Below are 21302 nucleotides of genomic sequence, written 5' to 3' on the forward strand. Positions count from 1 at the left end.
TTTTTCTGCGAGAGTTAATGCAGATTACCGTCTGAAACTCTGTCTCAGACCTTTTATTTTAACAGAAGTCCTGGTCACTCGGTGTGTATTTTTTAAAGAGGTACCTACAGGCGCACTTTCTCCCTCAGGCCTTGCTTCTCACTATTACTCTTCCACGAGGGCGAAAGCGGCGGCCAAAGGCCAGGCACGATGAGAGCCTGGAACAAATGAGAAAATCGATCTAAAGAGCACAAGCGGCCTCCACACAGCCGAGGTGAACATTTGGCACTAATGCGAGCCGGGCGGTTTGTATTAGCGAAGAGCAAAGCCTGAAATATGTGGAACGGAGGAAAGAAAAGAGATGGAGGGAAAACAAGGGCTTGAAAGGTTGTTTATAAAAATGACTCAGGTTTTCCTATAACGCGGACGAAATGGAACAAATGATCATGACGTTAGCGAGAGAGGAGAAAAGCACGGTGTTTCAGGTCGGCAATGAAGTTTGTAGATTTTTAATTTCCATAATGCAGCTTGTATTTTTATTGAAAGATTGTTTCCATTTTACGATCACTGACCTATGTAACAATATGGACAGAAGTATACTTAGACCTTTTCACCCATATGTGGTTCTTCACCAAAAGTTGAAGACACACCTTTGTATTGGACGTTTTTTTTCCCTTCACTTGATGAAGGAAACTCAAACCTGTTCCAGTATGACAATGCCTCTGTGCACAAAGCTCCATTAAGATCTCTTTTCCATGGGTGAGAAAATGTGGAAGATCTCCTGCTATAGAGCTCCAACCCAATATGGATAAATGTGATTGCTGACTGCACCCCAGGCCTCCTCACCTCACCTTTACTAAAACCCTAGTAGCTGAAGGAACACAATTCTTCCCAAAATCTCATGGAACATCTTTGCAGAACAGTGGAACTCATTATAAGAGTAAAGGGATTGTGGAATTGGATTTTCAAAAAGAACATTGTAATAGGATGTGTGCAGGATCATCTGATGTTGATCCAAGTAAACGGTTTCTCTGGCGTTTTTCAGTGTCCGAAACTTGGTCAACGTCCTGGTGGCGATGTGCGTCCTCACCGGCTTCTCCATCATGACAGCCAGCTTTGTCATCTACGAGGTTCATGAGCATCACATCGGCGCTAAGATGCTGCAGCACATCTCAGGCATCAGCGAACCCTTCTACTGGATCATCAACTTCTTCTACGACATGGTACCAGAGGGTTTTATACACAAGATCTGGAAATAGGATTGTTCACGTTCATTTCTAGGGTTATTCAGATATTTCATTGTTTAAGAAAATATTTTTTTGACCTTTTCTCAGTTATTAAAAGTAAAAAAATGATGTGTGAATATAATGTAAAAAAAAGCATTCTTTAAAAATAGTCTATGATAATATTGGTATTATTATCATAAAATATTAATGATATTTTACACATTTCTAAATAATGCATGTATATATAGTGGAACCCGGTTATGATTTTTCCGCCACTTTCGCGAGTTCTTCTGCGGCTGCACAGTGCCGATCGAGATAACCGACATTAAATGGCAAATTTTTCCCCCCTTGTGCTCGAGATATCAGGGTTCAGCGACATAAAAAAGTCGACATAACCGATAAAAAATGCTTAGACAAAGCGAGAGTTTGGCGGTTCCACTTCAAAAACGTCGACTTAATAGGGTTGTCAAAGTAACCGAGGGCGAGATAACCGGGTTCCACTGTATATATTTCTGTCTCCCTTAATTACTCTGCCTCTCGATCTGTGTCCCTCTCTCTTTCTCTTTTCTCTGTCTGTCTGTCTCTTTCTCTCTCCAATTCCCACTCTCTCCCTCCTTTTTTGTTTTCTGTCTGTCTGTCTGTCTGTCTGTCTGTCTGTCTGTCTGTCTGTCTGTCTGTCTGTCTGTCTGTCTGTCTGTCTATCTGTCTGTCTGTGTCTGTCTGTCTGTCTCTTTAACTCTCTTTCTCACTGTAACCCCTTTCTTATTTTTTCTTTGTCTATCTGTCTCTTTCTTTCTCCCTCTTTCTATTTCCTCTATCTGTCTGTCACTCTCACTCTCTCCTACTCTTCCTCTTTCTCTCTCAACATTTAAAATTGAAAGGTTGCTTTATTGGCATGACAAATATGGACATTCATATTGCCAAAGCATTAAACATACAGACTCATAACATCAAACCCCCCCCCCCCCCCTCTCTCTCTCTCCAGGCCCTGTACATGATCCCTGTGATTCTCTCCATCATTGTGATCGCAGTGTTCCAGCTCCCTGCCTTCACTGACAGACTGAACCTGGGAGCCGTGTCTCTGCTCTTCATTCTCTTCGGGTCAGTCTTAATATTTATTTCAGAAGGAACATGTCGGACTTTTTATCCATTTTCTAGTTACATTTAATCCTGCCAGATGTTATCGCATGGAGACAGAACGAAACTCACGACTCATAACTCATAACTATAAACTTACACACGGTGCGACATTAAATGCGTAAGGAACAAGTTTTGAATTCATTCCTACTGGTTCTTCATCATGTGATAATTGCCTGTGTTTCATCACAGATCAAAGATCATTTAAATTAAAAAATGTGTTCTTTTTTTTTCCTTCGAAGAAATTAGCACCGAAGCTAGACGTGATTTCTTCGCTCCATCACTAAATTAAATTCCCTGAAAACATCGTTTAATTTTGGATTAGTGACTAATTACATTAAAACCTGGGGCTGAGGCTAATCTCACCTGGGGCTAGCAAACAGGCTAGCTTATTAAAATCAACTCAATTCAAATAACATCAAAAAAAGTATCAGAAGAATCAGAATCAGAAAGAGCTTTACTGCCAAGTACTGTATGTTTGCACTTGCAAGAAATTTGTGGGTTTTTTTGGTGACAGAAGCTTCCGGGTGCACATTTTTTTTTACAATCGATGAAAAAAAAAAAAAAAAAAAAAAGAATCATTTTTGAAAGTGTTATTGCACATTTTTATTAAGCAAAAAAAAAAAAAATCCATCATTAGCATCATGTTTTCAGATCCATAAATTACACACACACACACACACACACACACACACACACACACACACACACACACACACACACACACACACACACACTCTCTTGCCTCTATCCTTTACCACCCCAATCACTGAGAGTAATAAATAAAAAAAAAGATCGTCCTAAAAGGCGAGAGAAAAGCTTTGCCATGAAAAGAGCTGATGAAGCCATTTATCTCCTGCGTCTCTCGGCTCGGCTCCTGAACACTTTATTTTGTCTTTTCTTTTTTTTTTTTTTTTTTACACTCCCTTCTTTCTCACTCCTTTGCGCTTTTTTTTCCAGGGCATAATTTGTACTTGTGTTCAATTAATATCCCTGACTCCCCTCTTTTTTCTTTTTTTTTTGGGGCAGATTTGCAAGCTTCCCCTGGATGTACCTCTTATCGACCGTGTTCAAAGACGCAGAAATGGCCTTCATCAGCTACGTGTGTATCAACCTTTTCATCAGCATGAACACCATCATCTCCACGGCCATCGTGTACTTCCTCGGACAAGCGAACCAGAATGACGAGGTGAGAACCGGCTGTGGATACGGGTATACACACACAATATGAACAAAAGTATTGAGACACCTGACTTTTCCACCCATACGTTCATCTACACCAAAAGTTGGAGACACAAAGACGTCTCTGGATGTGGTAGAATAAAATTTTCCCCTCACTTGAACTAGAAGACCCAAATCTGTTCTAACATGACAATGTGCAAAGCCAGCTCCATGAAGATATCTGTTGGAGTGGAAGATCTCCAACTCTACTGGGATGAATGTGAATTTTGACTTCACCCCAGACCTCCTCACCTCACCTACATCAGTACCTGACTTTGCTCACATACAAAATCTAGTTGAACATCTTCCCAGACGTTTGGATGTTATTATAAGAGCAAACAGAGACTCAAAGTGGAATGTTTAAAAAGGAGCACATAGCAATATTATGGTCAGGTGTCCACAAACTTTTGGTAATCTGGTGTAGTTCTTTGGGGGCGGGAGCATCGTCATGCTGGAACCAAGTGTGGAAAGTGAAGGAGAATTTTCAATACTTTTGGCAATGTTGTGTATTACTGATCATCAGACTAATGACTCTCTTTTCTATTCTCACACACAGCACATCCAGGCGGTGTACCACACCCTCAGCAACATCTTCCTGGTGTTCCCTCAGTTCAGTTTTGGGAACGGGCTGATGGAGCTGGCCAGGGTGGACCTCCAGGTCCAGGTCCTGAGCGCGTACGGAGTGGACGCATATAAGAACCCGTACGGCATGGACGTCCTGGGGTGGATTTTCATCTCGCTAATCCTGCAGGGGTTCATCTGTTTCAGTCTGCGGCTGCTGATGAACAAGTGGCTCCTCTGCAGAGTCAGGTGAGGAGTGCGGAGCAGGGCGGGGTCGGCTGGAAGGAATAATATAAATAATAACTGCATCATAAGAGAATGATTGAGGGATTAAAATTAAATTGACAGCAGTGAGGAAATATATTAGTACCACTGTGGATGTAATGTAATGAGTGTAATACATAATCAGAACGTCACACGTGTTATTTCTTGCGCCCCCTTATGACATCAGAAAATCACGCTTGATATCTATTAAACACCCTATGACATGTAAAGGTCACACTCTTATCTCTAACTCCCTTATGACATTAGAACGCCACACTGTAACGCCCCTTATGACATCACCACATCACACTGTAACGCCTCTTATGACATCAGAAAGTCACACTGTAGCGCCCCTTATTACATCAGCACATCACACTTTAACGCCTCTTATGACATCAGCACATCACACTGTAACGCCTCTTATGACATCAGCACATCACACTGTAAAGCCTCTTATGACATCAGCACATTACACTGTAACGCCTCTTATGACACCAGAAAGTCACACTGTAGCGCCCCTTATGACATCAGCACATCACACTGTAACGCCTCTTATGACATCAGCACATTACACTGTAACGCCTCTTATGACACCAGAAAGTCACACTGTAGCGCCCCTTATGACATCAGCACATCACACTGTAACGCCTCTTATGACATCAGCACATTACACTGTAACGCCTCTTATGACACCAGAAAGTCACACTGTAGCGCCCCCTATGACATCAGCACATCACACTGTAACGCCTCTTATGACATCAGCACATCACACTGTAACGCCCCTTATGACATAAGCACATCACACTGTAACGCCTCTTATGACATTCAGCCTATCAGGATCGATATGCAAATCAGTCTCATGCGACACGACTTTATCGAAAAACTCTAAATTATCCGGAGTGTTTGTGCATTTTATCGACGGTCGTTTGTGAAAGCGGATACGTGATATGAGCTTGAAATGAATCCACGTTCTCTCAATGACGTCTCGTCTGTCCCGGACTAGGCGCTTTTTTACGCGCCGCTTGTGTACACGCCGGCAGTCAGTGCCTCAGGCCGGAGGTCTGGGTGAGGATGTGGACGAGGACGTGTTGGCTGAACGTCAACGTGTGGACAGCGGAGCTGCAGCTTCGGATTTGCTGCAGGTCAGTCAGCTCAGCAAGGTCTACCAACACCTGAACCGCAGAGTGAAGGCCGTCAACAAGCTGTCCTTTAGCATCCCAGCGGGAGAGGTCAGTGCTGACTACAGCAGATTTTATACTCGCTTCTCGTTTTTTCTTTATACAGAAATGTCATATTTGAAACATTCAAACCTGTAAATATATCATCTGTACACTGAATATAGTATATATATATATATATATATATATATATATATAAAACATCTCATATCAGTGTGTATATACAATTGCGACATCACATTCATGCATTCTAATGCTCATTATGCTAATGCTTGTTATGACATCATCAGCACGTCATTTCTCCTTATATCTAATTCTTGTTATGACGTCAGAACGTCACACTTGTTATGTTCAATGTTTGTTATAACGTCATCATGCTCGTTATATCTAACGCTCATTAGGACATCAGTATGTCACTCTTACTTACGTCTTTTTTAATACTTGGTATGACACCTCGTTATATCTAACGTTTGTTATGACATTAAAACGTCACTCTTGTTATATTTAATGCTTATGACATCTTCAGAATGTCATGCTCGTTATCCCTAATGCTCGTTATCTCTAACACTCGTTATGACACAGTCAAAACGTTATATCTAATGCTCATTATAAAAATATTTTTAAAGCAGTGTCATTATTTATTATAATTATTAAAACCCAATATAGTATAACGGTTTGTGTATCTGTTATTAGACATTTAGTGCTATTAGTCATGTATGAATATTTGTAGCCAGGTTTCAATCTTTAATACAAAACACAGTGTCAAAAAATGGCTTATAAACAGGTTATATAAGTAGTTTTCTAAATCGTGGTTTGTACTTTATATCAGGTACAAAGCAATACAGATCTAAAGAGGTCCTAATAGAACTGAACGTCGTGGTTCCTTGTCTTGAGCATTCAAGTCAAAATAGAACTAATGTAAATTATCATAGTAAAAATTTTAATTTTAATTTTTTTTATCTTCCAGTGCTTCGGATTGCTGGGAGTGAACGGAGCAGGAAAGACCACCACGTTCAAGATGCTAACCGGAGACATCAGTCCAACACATGGCTCGGCACAGGTCCTCGACTGCGATGGGTAATTCTTCAGTTTCTCCATTCTTATTTTCCCAGCTCTGGTAGCAGTTTTTGTTTGTTTCTGATGATTGTGTCGTGTTTCAGGAGGATGGTGGACATCATGGACTGCAGGACGGAAGGGGTTAACATCGGTTACTGCCCGCAAGTGGACGCTCTGGATGATCTTCTGACCGGAGAAGAGCACCTGTACTTTTACGCTCGCATCAGGGGCATCTGTAAAAGAGAGATTGATCAGGTGTGTCGACGTCTTTATGCTAATGCTAGTGTACTTGTAGAGAGCGCCATCAAACACATCTGCCTCCTCTTATCATAAACTCGTGATCAGCTTTGCTGTGATGTTCTCAGTGGGCTCTCGTCAACTTTCCCTCCTGGTGCATGAGTGGGTGCTTGTCCAGGGTGGACTGTGGCAGGAAAAAAAAGACTAGGGTTATTTTTACCATGTTGCTATCATTATTAGCTTGTATAGCTTTCTAATCTGCTAGCTTAACCTCTTAAAGTAACTTTTAGCACTTTTAGCCCTTAAACACACAACTTAGCCACCACCTGGGTTAGCATTTCAGCTGCATAGCAAACTCACAATACCACACCAACCGCCTAGCATTACCTTCAAAATGTTGCAGAAACCACCTAGCATCCCCCTTGAAAGCATGTGGAAAACAATGTCAATCAGTTAGCAACTAGGTAAAATATTGTAGCAACCACCTAGCATTACCTTACCAACCACATGGAACACCATAGCAATTAATACCATGGCAACCAGCTAGCAACACCCTCGCAACCGTATAGTATTACATGAACAACAATGTGGAATATAACATCAACACACAATACTTCTCCTGAAGAACACGTCATCCCCAAAAAGGTCTTTAAATTAATTTTTTTTTAATAGGTTTTCTGTCAGTGTGGACAACTTGCTGGAAACTTAAGGCGTATAAAACTTGAGTCATACTGTATAAAACCGAGCCTGAGTCATATGAAACAACCTGAGTCATATAATACTGAACCTGAGTCATATAAAAACTGAACCTGAGTCACATAATACTGAACCTGAATCATATAAAACTGAGCCTGAGTCATACTGTATAAAACCGAGCCTGAGTCATATGCAACTGAACCTGGTTTATATGAAACTGAACCTGAGTCATATAAAACCAAGCCTAAGTCATATACAATGGACTCTGAGTCATATAAAACTGAACCTGAGTCATATAAAAACAAGCCTAAGTCATATACAATGGAATCTGAGTCATATAAAACTGAACCTGAGTCATATAAAACCGAACCTGAGTCGTATAAAACCAAATTTGAGTCATATGAAACTGAACCTGAGTCATATAAAAACGAGCCTGAGTCATACAAAAGCAAACCTGAGTTATATTATATCAAACTGAGCCTGAGACATATCAAATCGTACCAGAGTCATATAAAACTGAGCCTGTGTCATACTGTATACAACAGTGCCTGAGTCATATAAAACTAAACCTGAGCCATATAAAACCGAATCTGAGTCATATAAAACCGAGCCTGAGTCATATAAATCTGAACCTTTTTATATTAAACAGAGCCCGAGTCATATAAAAACTAGCTTGAGTCCTATAAAACCAAACCTGCCATATTAAACCGAACCTGAGTCGTATAAAATCGAACCTGAGTCATATATAACAGGGCCTCAGTCTTACATAATTAAATTTGACTCATGTAAAACTGAACCTGGCTCAAATAAAACTCAAACTAAACCTGATCATGGTTGCATTCACCCTGTTGTCTGGAAAAAGTGCAAAATTAGCCATTCTGTCTGGGTGGGCGGGGCATTCTCTTTTCTTCTGTCAGTTACAGCAGCACTAGTCAAACACTCTGGTATGTGGAAGAGGGCGTTTTCTTTTTTACCTCACGCTGCATGAGCTGCAATTTGAAAGCATGCACTTAGCTGACTTCACGTGTCTTCGAGGACTCACGTGTTACACGTCGTACTTGCAGCACCACGTGATCTTTTTGACGAAGGGTAATATGTCCTTTGTTCTGGTGTCCTTGTGAGTTCTGTTCTCACGAGGTTCCTTCCTGAGAACATGGTACCCAGGGTCACATGTCTATTCTTTGTGTTCTTTAGGTGTAGTAATGATGGTTAAATAAACATAAAGATTTCTGGTCCACACAATCCGTTCCTCAGTCCTCCTCTCGAGGGATGTCCATTTTTATTACTCATCATTTATTATAACATTTTAAAAACCATGGGAGTTTCTCCACCCTTCTGAGCTACGTAATGATTTTTATCGCAGTAATGCTGGAGCTAATGGTTCTAACTCTCAGAGCGGTGCATATGATGGAAGATTAATAGCAGAAAGTCATTCCAGATCTGTTTTAGTGGTTTTCACACCCACACCAGCTGAAGAGCTTCATCAATCTGCACTATGTGGACACAAGTTATGTGACTTTTGGGGTTCTTCTCGCATTTGGATACAATACTATGCAATAGGAGTTATAAGAACCAAACCCATGACAATGCTCCTGTGCGTAAAGCCAGCTACATGAAGATATGCTTTCCATGGTTGGAGAGGAAGATCTCCTGCTATAGAGCTCTGACATCAACCCTATTATGATGAATGTGAACGCAGCCCAGGCCTCTTCACCTCACCTCACCTCCATCAGTGCCTGACTTTACTAACACTCTTCCAGCTAAAAGAATCTGCACAAATCTAGTGGAACATCTTCCCAGAAAACCGGAGGTTATTACTGTCTGATGGTCAGGTGTCCACAAACCTTTGTTAAACTTGTGTTAGTTCTTTGCACATTTAAAAGCGCCAAACAGCCAGACGCTGAATATCAACATCCCAACGTGGACCTGTGAGTGACCCTGATGAGCTTTCAGCATTCCATCAATGGCCTTCTTCTCAGCAAGATCTCCTGCAATAAAGCTCCAACCTCAGTCCTATTAAACACAAGATGGATTACATGAACCTCGCCCTATATCAGTACCCGACTTTACAGAGGCCCTTGTAGGTGAATAAATTCTAACACAAATCTAGTGGAACATCTTCACCAGAAGAGTGGAGCTCATTATAACAGCGAGTGGACACTAATTGTGGAATGGGATGTTTAAAAAGAAGAAGAGGAGGAGGAGAAGAATCCTGAAAGCTCATCAGGGTTACTCGCAGGTCCACGCCGTTGTGGTGTTCGTATTCAGCGTCTGGCTGTTTGGCGCTTTAGATGTAAGGAGCCCAATTAATTACGACGAGGCTTCGACACGCTGCTCGTTACCGCGCTCGCCGCCTTCACAGGGACGGACCTGCACGCTTTTCTTTTCTTCCTACGAGGATGATTAGCGCTCCGTTAATTAAAAAGAAGAAAAGAAAGGCAGAGGCGAGTGGCTGATTTGAAAAAGAGGAATAGAATAGCCCTCGTTTCATTCGAGTTTCCGAAAGAGCGTAGGATACGCCGCCGTTCCTGTTTCCGCAGATTCGGATTTGTGTTCTAGTTATAGAGCCGTGTATCACTGAGATGTATGGGTCTCAACAGGAAGAGCTAATGAGTGCATGATCTGTGCTCAGTGGCGCCCCCTGAATGTGTTGAATGACTTGCAGCTTCAGTCCATTACTTTGAATATATTATTATTATTATTATTATTATTATTATTATTATTATTATTATTATTATTATTATTATTATTTTTATTATTATTATTATTATTATTATTATTAGATAAATGTGTAATATTGGAGCTGTACATGAGATAAAAGGGGATTAAAACCCATCAGCACGTGGTGGGAATTTTCATTATGAAATCAAAGCAATATGAGATCCTCCAGTTCCCATTATGGCATGATTGGAAAGTAAGCTCCTCTGATGTTCATAATAGCATCACTTAAATATGGAGAGCATCTCCAGGTTATGAGATCCCTGGAATGTGAGCATCTCCAGGTTATGAGATCCCTGGAATGTGAGCATCTCCAGGTTATGAGATCCCTGGAATGTGAGCATCTCCAGGTTATGAGATCCCTGGAATGTGAGCTTATGTTCATTATGATATCAGTAGATCATGAGCTTTATACGTTCCCCCCTTATACTTATTTATTGATATTTTGCACTCAGTGGAAACATTGCTAGATTTCCCTGTAATTAAATGATAAAGTGCATGTAAAAGTCCAGACGAAGGAATAAAGTGTGTGTGTGTGTGTGTGTGTGTGTGTGTGTGTGTGTGTGTGTGTGTGTGTGTGTGTGTGTGTGTGTGTGTGTGTTCTCAGGTGGTGAACTATCTCCTGAAGAAGCTGGAGCTGAGCTACCACAGACACATAATCAGCGAGCGCTACAGCTGTGGAACACGACGCAAACTCTCTACAGCTCTGGCTCTAATCGGACAACCACAGATCCTGCTTCTGGTAACCGCATCTTCCTTCTCCTCCTCTTCCTCCTCTCCTTCTTCTACTTCTCCTCCTCTTCCTCCTCTCCTTCTTCTACTTCTCCTCCTCTTCCTCCTCTCCTTCTTCTACTTCTCCTCCTCTTCCTCCTCTCCTTCTTCTACTTCTCCTCCTCTTCCTCCTCTCCTTCTTCTACTTCTCCTCCTCTTCCTCCTCTCCTTCTTCTACTTCTCTTCCTCCTCTCCTACTTCTACTTATCCTCCTCTTCCTCCTCTCCTTCTTCTACTTCTCCTCCTCTTCCTCCTCTCCTTCTTCTACTTCTCCTCCTCTTTCTCCTCTCCTTCTTCTACTTCTCCTCCTCTTCCTCCTCTCCTTCTTCTACTTCTCTTCCTCCTCTCCTTCTTCTACTTATCCTCCTCATCCTCCTCTTCCTCCTCTCCTTCTTCTACTTCTCCTCCTCTTCCTCCTCTCCTTCTTCTACTTCTCCTCCTCTTCCTCCTCTCCTTCTTCTACTTCTCTTCCTCTTTCTCCTCTCCTTCTTCTACTTCTTCTCCTCTTTCTCCTCTCCTTCTTCTACTTCTCCTCCTCTTTCTCCTCTCCTTCTTCTACTTCTCCTCCTCTTCCTCCTCTCCTTCTTCTACTTCTCTTCCTCCTCTCCTTCTTCTACTTCTCTTCCTCCTCTCCTTCTTCTACTTCTCCTCCTCTTCCTCCTCTCCTACTTCTACTTCTCCTCCTCTTCCTCCTCTCCTTCTTCTCCTTCTCCTCCTCTTCCTCCTCTCCTTCTTCTACTTCTCCTCCTCTTTCTCCTTTCCTTCTTCTACTTCTCCTCCTCTTCCTCCTCTCCTTCTTCTTCTTCTCTTCCTCCTCTCCTTCTTCTACTTCTCTTCCTCCTCTCCTTCTTCTACTTATCCTCCTCTTCCTCCTCTCCTACTTCTACTTATCCTCCTCTTCCTCCTCTCCTTCTTCTACTTCTCCTCCTCTTCCTCCTCTCCTTCTTCTTCTCCTCCTCTTCCTCCTTTCCTTCTTCTACTTCTCCTCCTCTCCCTCCTCTTGCTCTCCTTCTTCTACTTCTTCTCCTCTTTCTCCTTTTCCTCCTTATTAATTATCTTTTTCCACCTCTATTCTCTACTTCTTCTATTCCTGCTCAACCTTCTTCTACTCCTTCACTTCCTCCTTCTCATCCTCCTTTTCCTCTTCCTTCTCTTCCTTCTCCTACTCCCCCTCTTCCACCTTTTCTTTTTTCTCCTTCCCTTACTGATCTTTCTTCTTCTTCTACTAGCTGATTTTCCTCCTTCTGTTTTAAATGCTTACTTCTCTTCTGCTTTTCACTCCTTCTCCTATTTCTCCTTCTTCTCCTCCTATTTAGCTGCTGCTATTCCTTCTCTACCTTTTTCACTCCTCCTCCTCCTCCTCCTCTGCATCCTCCTTCTTCTCTTCTCCACTACTCCATTTCCAGCTCATCCTCTTTCTTCTTTTCCCCCTCTTTCTCCTCCTCCCTCTTCTTCATTTTTTCCTTCTTCTTCTTTTCCTTCTCTTACCTCATCCTGCTGTTCTGAAACTTCTGCTATTACTTCAATCACTTTTTCTACTCCTCCGCTTCCTCTTCCTCCTACTCCCCCCTTTTCTCCATCCTCTTTTATTCCTCTTATTTTTTCTGTTGTTCCCCTTCTTTGCCTATTTCTCCACTTTCTTTCACCTTTATTTTTCCTTCTCCTCCTCACACCTCTTCCTCTCCTTCTTCTTTTTCTCTTCTTCGTCCACCTTCATTTATACTCCTCTTTGTCCTTCGCCTACTTCTTTTTTTGCCTCATTTTCCTTCTCCTTCTCTTTATCCTTCTTCACTATTCCCTCCTCCTCCTCCTTCTTTTCCTCTCTTCTCCTCGACTGCAGTCCATCAATCTGTTCACAGATTAATGCGGCACACATTCACAGTTTACACCAACAGCTTCTTCATTCTCCATCTGTCCATCAGCCAACACGTTCATGATCTGTGTGTGTTACGAGGAAGCTGTGATCACGCTCACCTGCTCTGTGTGCTTCTCTCCCTCTCTCTCTCCCTCCCTATCTCTCTCCCTCCCTCTTGCTTTCCCTCTCTCCCTCTCTCTCTCTCTCTCTCTCTCTCTCCCTCCCTCCCTCTCTCTTTCCCTCTTTCCCTCTCTCCCTCTCTCTCTCTCTCTCTCTCTCTCTCTCTCTCTCTCTCTCTCTCTCCCTCCCTCTTTCTTCCTATCTCTCTCCCTCTCTTCCCCTCTCTTTCCCTTTCTCCCTCTCTCTCTCTCTCTCTCTCTCTCTCTCTCTCTCTCTCTCTCCTCCCTCTTGCTTTCCCTCTCTCCCTCTCTCTCTCTCTCTCTCTCTCTCTCTCTCTCTCTCTCTCTCTCTCTCTCTCTCTCTCCCTCCCTCTCTCTTTCCCTCTTTCCCTCTCTCCCTCTCTCTCTCTCTCTCTCTCTCTCTCTCTCTCTCTCTCTTTCTTCCTCTCTCTCTCTCCCTCTCTTCCCCTCTCTTTCCCTTTCTCCCTCTCTCTCTCTCTCTCTCTCTCTCTCTCTCTCTCTCTCTCTCTCCCTCTCTTTCCCTCTCTCCCTCTCTCTCTCTCTCTCTCTCTCTCTCCCTCTCTTCCCCTCTCTTTCCCTCTCTCTCTCTCTCTCTCTCTCTCTCTCTCTCCCCCCCCTCTCTCTCTCCTCTCTCTCTCTCTCTCTCTCACACTCTCTGTCTCTCCCTCTCACTCTCTCTTCTCTCTCTCTCTCTCTCTCTCTCTCTCTCTCTCTCTCTCTCTCTCTCTCTCTTTCTCTCTCTCTCTCACTCACACTCTCTCTCTTTCTCTCTCTCTCTTTCTCTCTCTCTCTTCTCTCTCTCTCTCTCTCTCTCTCTCTCTCTCTCACCAATCTCTCTCTCCCTCTCTCTCTCTCTCTCTCTCACACTCTCTCTCTCTCTCTCACACTCTCTCTCTCTCTCTCTCTCTCTCTCTCTCTTTCTCTCTCTCTCACACTCTCTCTCTCTCTCTCTCTCTCGTCTCTCTCTCTCTCTCCTCACACTCTCTCTCTCTCTCTCTCTCAGGACGAGCCAAGCTCAGGAATGGACCCTCGCTCCAAACGCCACCTCTGGAAGATCATCTCTAAGGAAGTGATGGGGAAATGCGCTGTGGTTCTCACTTCACACAGGTTCGAGCGTTGGTTCTTCTCATACCATCGAGTTTCTCAACGATCGTGATTTATATTTTATTCATACAAAAGGTTTTTGTCCATTTATAGTTACATTTGCTGTGTTTCAGTATGGAGGAGTGTGAGGCTCTGTGCACTCGCCTCGCCATCATGGTTCAAGGACAGTTCAGATGCTTAGGATCCTTACAGCACATCAAAAACCGGTCTCTCATTTACAACTCTCTCTCTCTCTCTCTCTCTCTCTCTCTCTCTCTCTCTCTCTCTCTCTCTCTCTCTCTCTCTCTCTCTCTCTTTCTCTCTCTCTCTCTCTCTCTCGCTCTCTCTCTTTCTCTCTCTCTCTCTCTCTCTCTCTCTCTCTCTCTTTCTCTCTCTCTCTCTCGCTCTTTCTCACTCTCTTATTTCCTTCTGCTGCTCCTTTTTTTTCCTTCACCCCTTGCTTTTTCTTCTCTGCCTTCTTTCATTTACACCCCCTCTCTCTCCCTCTTTTTGCTTTTCTTCTTTTTTCTGCTCCTCCTCCTTTTCCTCCTTTCCCTCCTCCTTTTACTGCTTCTCTTCCTCCTCATTCTCCTACTGCTTTTCCTCCCCTTTTTTCTTCCTCCTCTCTTTTCACTCTTCTTTCTTCTCCTGCTCCTCTTTTTCATCCTCCTCCCTCCTACTAGTCTTTCTCTTTTACTCCTCTTTCTTCTACTGCTCCTCCTCCTCCTCTTCTTCCTTCCTTACCTTTAACTCCTCCTCCTTTTCCTTTTCTTTCTTTACCCCCTGCTCTGCCTTTTTTGCCTTCTTTCATTTACCCCTCCCCTCTCTTTCTTTCTTTCTTTCTTTCTTTCTTTACCTTCTTCTGCTCCTGCTCTTCCTCTTTCTTTTAACTTCTCTTTCCTCTTCTCCTACTCTTCCTCCTCATACTCCACTCCCTATTTGTTGTCCTTCTACTCCTCCTCCTCCTCCTCTTCCTCCTTTTTCTTTTTTTCCATTTCTTCTTATATTTCTTTCCTTCCTACTCATCCTCCTCCATCAATTCCCACTTTTCCATCTCTTTCTCCTACCCATCCTTCTCCCTGTCTTCTACTCATCTACTACTCATCTTCATCCTTCTCCTCATTCTCCACCTTCACAGTTTTCACATTCTTCCCTTCCTCTCCTCTTCTTTATCCTTCTCCTCCTCTTACTTTGAATCTATTTTAGTATTAATCGTTGTCCTGTATCGTCCCCACAGGTTCGGTAGTGGCTTCACAGTGAAGATGTACCTGACCTTGACTTCCTGTGACGTGGAGACCATCTCCACTTTCATGCAGGAGCACTTCCCCAGCACCTACCTGAAGGTTAGTCAGCTGAATGAACGTTTGCTGATCAAAACCAAACAATAACAAGAACTGGAGATACACTGTATGGCCAAAAGTGACTTTTCCATGCATGTGTGATTCTTCACCAAACACAAATTAAGATTCACACAATTGTGTAGGACGTCTTTGGATGCAGTAGCATGACAATTTCTAGGAGATCTAGAAGACCCAAAGCAGCGTGACAGTACCTGACTTTTCTCTAAATGAGCACAAATCTCCACAAAAGCCAAAGGAACATCTGCCCAGAAGAATGGAGCTTATTATAACATTAAACTGAGACTGAATGTGGAATGGGACAATCAAAAATGAGCAGATACAAATCTTATGGTCAGGTGTCCACAAACTTTTGGCCATACCATATATTTAGTGCAGAGTGTGGAGCAGATGTTCTCCTTTTTCCGAGCACAGCACTTTTTTCCCCTTTCCTTCTGTAACAGAGTGCTGATTCAGCTCCTCGAACCATTTACAATCACCAGAGAGCTGAATCGTGAGTGTGGGGTTCAGTCAGGAACACATTCTTATAAAGAACAAAAAGTGCCCTGTTTTAATACAGAGAGAAAAAAAACGTACACTAGTTCACGCACTTGATCTCTTTTTTTTGTATTTAAAAAAAATAAAAGGCAATAAATAAATCATACACATCAAATAGAGAATTATTATAATGATAAATTAACAATTTTAATTAAAGATTTGAATTATTTAAATGATTTATTCATTATTTTTTTTCACAGGACAAAAAAAAATATATATATATTTTTGTTTTGTTTTAAGTAACTGCATACATTATTAAAATAAAAGTATAAATGTGATAACATTTATACTTTTTTTTATTTCAATACTGTGTGCAGTTACTTAAAATGTATTTATATTTATTAAATATTTTATTGTTGCTTTAATCACAATCACAATTAGATTTTTTTATTATTTTTATTATTAATATTATAATTTTTTTTTGCACTTTATCCAATTTAATTTATATTTTTACTAATTAATTTATTTTATTTTTTATTTATTTTATTTTTTTATTTTTATTTATTGTTTTTTATTGCAATATTTACTACAGTTAACCTCAAAGTAAAAAACTCCGCTCACTGCTTCAGCAGGAACATGGTGATATTTGGTCTCGTTGCTGTGTTCCTACAGGATCATCATTCGTCTATGGTGGAGTATCACGTTCCTGTAGCTCCCGGCGGCGTGGCTGACATTTTCGACCAGCTGGAGTCGAACAAGGCGGCGCTGCAGATCAAACACTTCTCCGTCAGTCAGACCACACTGGATGAGGTGAGAGCTGTGAGAAGGGCTGTATTACCATTCATACCTGTCCATTAGAACATATCCATCAAAGTATGTCGACTGAAACCTGAGTGCAATAACCTGTCCATCAAAACCTGTCCATCGAGACCTGTCCATCAAAGCTTGTCCATCAAAGCCTGCATATAATAACGTCCAACAAAAAAAGTCTATCAGAACATGTCCGTTAAAAGAAGTCAGTCAAAAACTGTCCCTTAACATCTGTAAATCGAAATAGATCAACCAAAGCCTGTCTCTCAAAACCTGTCCCTCAAAACCTGTCCATCAAAACCTGTCCTTTAAAAAATATTGATCAAAACCTGTCCTTCAAAATATGTCAATCAAAACCTTTTTATCTGTCCATAAAAATCTGTCCATCAAAACATGTTCATTATAACATGTCCATTATAACATGTCCTTCATTTAAACATGACAATCAAAACCTGCACTGCCTGTCCATCAAACACTCCCACTCTTCCTTTTCATTCTCATCATCCCTTCATCCCTTCTCCTCTTCATAATACTCCTCATAATCCTTTCCCCTTCATTCTGCTTATCCTCCTTCACATCTTTCTTCTTCTTCTACTCCTCTTCACCCTTTTCTGTCTCCTCCTTCTCATACTCTTTATATCTCTTTATCCTTCTATCCATCTCTTCACCTTCCTCCTCCTCTTCTTTAGCATTTTTCTTATCCTCATTTCCATCCTCCTCGGGCCCACACTTATACATCCATGTGTTCATTTCCTCCTCTGTATTCTGAACAGCACCTTATCTGTGAACTCTCTGCTAAACCACCCCTCAACCCCAACACACACACACACACACACACACACACACACACACACACACACACACACACACACACACACACACACACACTCACACACACAGGATTCATCCAGGCCAATTTAAGGCTATTAAACACTTAGAGTGTGAGATATAGAGGCGTATACGGTGAGGATTAAATATATCAGTATTCCAGCACATTCTCTCAGAACGTTCTCGTTCTTATATCTCTCAATTTGTACAATTTGTGAAACAATCACTGAATATGTGAATATATGGTTATAGATAGATAGATAGATAGATAGATAGATAGATAGATAGATAGATAGATAGATAGATAGATAGAAAGATAGAAAGATAGATAGATAGATAGATAGATAGATAGATAGATAGATAGATAGATAGATAGATATGGATAAACATTGGATAGATGGATAAATAAACAGACCGATGGATGGATGGATGGATGAATGAATAAATAAATAAATAAAAAAACAGACAGACAGACAAATAGATAAATTAATAGATAAGCAGACAGACATATAGATGGATAGATAAACAGACTGATAAACAGACTGATGAATGGATTACTGGATGGATGGATGGATGGATGGATGGATGGATGGATGGATGGATGGATGGATGGATAAACAGACAGAAAGGTAGATAAATTATAGATAAACAGGCAGACATATGGATAGATGGATAGATACAAAGACAGACAGACAGACAGACAGACAGACAGACAGACAGACAGACAGACAGACAGACAGACAGACAGACAGACAGATAGATAGATAGATAGATAGATAGATAGATAGATAGATAGATAGAGTACATAATACTTGACTGTAAAACATTTGACTTTATTAAATATCTGGAAGCCTCAGAGACACGACCTCCACACAGGTCATTATAATAATCGGATCCCTGTGTGAGTGCGTAAACTCTGAATACAAGCAACTTTCCATTTATACACACTGATATATAACTTTTGATCTTCATATCCTTTTTTACACAGTATACTTTATTTACAGTATGTAATATACACATTGTCTCATGTGAAAGAGGAGCACAGCGGACACCAGTCTAACACTTTCTCTCGGCTCGTCTCTGCAGGTCTTCATCAACTTCGCTACGGCAAATGTCGAGGGAGACGTGCAGGACGACGCGCAGGACGACGCGCAGGACGACGCGCAGGACGACGCGCAGGACGACGTGAGGGACGACATGCGGAACGACGCCTAGGCCCACTGTGAGGACCGCCCTGACAGGGGCATGAAGTGAAATGAACCATCAGGAACTTCTCGAAGATCCTGCAGTTTCTGAATCTATTTAAATAAAAAGTCATAAAAAAAATTTCTTGAAATACTGAATTATATAATACACTTTGTCAGGACTGACTAATATATATATATACACACACACACACACACACACACACACACACACACACACACACACACATACAGTAAACCTAAATTATATTAATGCATATCAATATTGATCTTTTTTCCTCGAATCTATTCAGTGTATGTCATTCGATCGTCCGTTACCTCGATAGTTTTATTAACTTGTCTATGCAAAAGTCTATAAATCGTCCGTATTCATTATAATATACAATTATATAAGTGTTTTTCTTTCATTTTCTTCCTAAAAAGGCCAAGTGGATTTACAATAAAGATCTATGAAGATTAAAAAGCACTCATAACACTTTATAACACTTTGTAAGGCATTATGAATATTGTAATAATATTGTTTCTTATTAAAAGAAAATTGTGCATTGGAATCTATACAGTGGTGATATCTATTATTCATTATGAGTTGTTATTATGCAGGACGTAACTCGTCGTAACACGTCGCCGATGTTTTGCACTGCACATTATAATTCATTATAAACTCTGCCATATGTTTTCTTTTCACTGCACCAGAATTTGATTCTGAAATGATTCAGAACCATATGTTTTAGCCATAAGATTGATATGTGCTTCTTTTTTTAACATCTTATTCCACAGTCTCCATTTGCTGTTATAATTCTGGGAAGGTGTTTCACGAGACAAGGGTGTTAGTAAAGTCAGGTACTGATGTAGGTGAGGTGAGAAGGTCTGGGTTCACATTCATCCTAAAGATCTTCAGTAGAAAGACCTTCATGGAGCTGGCTTTGTGCACAGGGGCACTGTCATGCTAAAACAGGTTTGGGTCTCCTAGTTAAAGTAACAGGGAAATTCCATGCTACTGCCTCTAGTGGCAATTGTGTGACTCCAACATTGTGGTAAAAGTTTAGAGAGGAACCACATCCAGGTGGAAAAATCGGGTGTCCCAATACTTTTGACCATACAGTCTATGATATCCTGTATGATGCCATAACCTACATAGAAGACTTATAAGTGATATTTCTGAGCTGTAAGTAAATTGGGACATTTTTGTTAGACGTGTACATGAAGCTTTAGAGCACCAAAGATTTCTAAATAATTTTATTAATATTTCTGGCATCATTCATTTATTAAAAGAAAAAAACACAATCAAATTAAGACTCAGTCTCAAGGTGCTGTTATGATACAGGGTATTCTGGTATTATGAAAGCTACATGCTGTCTAATGCATCACGTCAGGCTTATAATACATAATAAACACAGTTCTATAACCATATCCAGAAGCACCTCACTTCATTCATTCATTCATTTCAAGATTCTTATATAAAATATAAACTTAAAAAAATAAAAAACACTCAATAAACCCTTATTGAAAACTATAATGTTACTAATAATTAAATGCATTCAATATGTCAACATTTTTACTGTATTGTGTATAAAAATCTACATTTTAATTGATGCTAATATAAATAAACCCCATCCCCCCATTAGTACAAGTATATATATATATATTGTAGCAAATTTAGCTCGCAAAATAGGGAAATATTAATGAGTAATTATAACGGGTTATAATTAACCATCTTCTTCTTCTTTCGGTTTCTCCCATTAGGGGGCGCCACAGCGGACCATCCGTCTCCATACCCCCCCTGTCCTCTACATCTGCCTCTTTCACCCCAACTACCTGCATGTCGTCCCTCACCACATCCATAAACCTCCTCCTTGGTCTTCCTCTTTTCCTTCTTCCTGGTGGCTCTATCCTCAGCATTCTCTTACTGATATACCCCATGTCCCTCCTCTGCATATGTCCAAACCATCTCAATCACACCTCCCTCACCTTGTCTCCAAACTGTCCTACATGCGCTGTCCCTCTAATAAACTCATTTCTAATCTTGTCCATCCTCCTCACTCCCAACGAAAACCTCAACATCTTCAGCTCTGCTACCTCCAGCTCCACCTCCTGTCTTTTACTCAATGCCACTGTCTCTAATCCATACAACATCGCAGGTCTCACCACAGTCCTATAAACTTTCCCTTTTACTCTCACAGATACTCTTCTATCACATGGGTTATAATTAACCATAAATATTTAAATGAAGTTTAAGAATTAATGCTAATGGAATTAATGTTACAATTATTTGGTCTGTTCGTCCACAAAACAGTATAATCTTTTATTAATTCTACAGAAGATTTATCTCTCCGGCCAAGAAAGACACGCTATACTTTATATACCCCCTATACTTTATACCGTACAAGTAATTTAGCATGTAGCAAGATCAAAGACAATCGCTTATGAAAAACCCGGCGTTTAATGAATGAGACCTGATCATTGTGTGATTGATATGCAGATGTTTAGGGTTAATCTGATACA

General features: G+C 41.0%; 1 protein-coding gene across 2 annotated transcripts in view; it reads left to right on the forward strand.

Moving 5' to 3' along the window:
* Positions 1 to 19355, forward strand: part of LOC310723345 (glucosylceramide transporter ABCA12-like) — a 62459-nt gene extending 43104 nt beyond the window's left edge. Inside the window, exons 36-49 of one of the 2 annotated variants that reach the window (XM_083536197.1) lie at positions 1025 to 1202; positions 2191 to 2306; positions 3372 to 3531; positions 4120 to 4373; positions 5392 to 5617; positions 6534 to 6643; positions 6727 to 6877; positions 10881 to 11015; positions 14043 to 14146; positions 14257 to 14349; positions 15360 to 15465; positions 16630 to 16767; positions 18682 to 18717; positions 18754 to 19355. In XM_083536197.1, the coding sequence (XP_083392323.1) occupies positions 1025 to 1202; positions 2191 to 2306; positions 3372 to 3531; positions 4120 to 4373; positions 5392 to 5617; positions 6534 to 6643; positions 6727 to 6877; positions 10881 to 11015; positions 14043 to 14146; positions 14257 to 14349; positions 15360 to 15465; positions 16630 to 16767; positions 18682 to 18717; positions 18754 to 18810 (1864 nt within the window). In that variant the 3' untranslated portion in view covers positions 18811 to 19355. Of the gene's footprint in view, positions 1 to 1024; positions 1203 to 2190; positions 2307 to 3371; positions 3532 to 4119; positions 4374 to 5391; positions 5618 to 6533; positions 6644 to 6726; positions 6878 to 10880; positions 11016 to 14042; positions 14147 to 14256; positions 14350 to 15359; positions 15466 to 16629; positions 16768 to 18681 lie in introns of both variants that reach the window. The other variant, XM_083536198.1, reaches the window with a different exon arrangement.
* The last annotated feature ends 1947 nt before the right edge of the window (positions 19356 to 21302 follow it).

Source organism: Silurus aristotelis, assembly GCF_946808225.1.
Source record: "Silurus aristotelis genome assembly, chromosome: 3".
NCBI lineage: Eukaryota > Metazoa > Chordata > Actinopteri > Siluriformes > Siluridae > Silurus > Silurus aristotelis.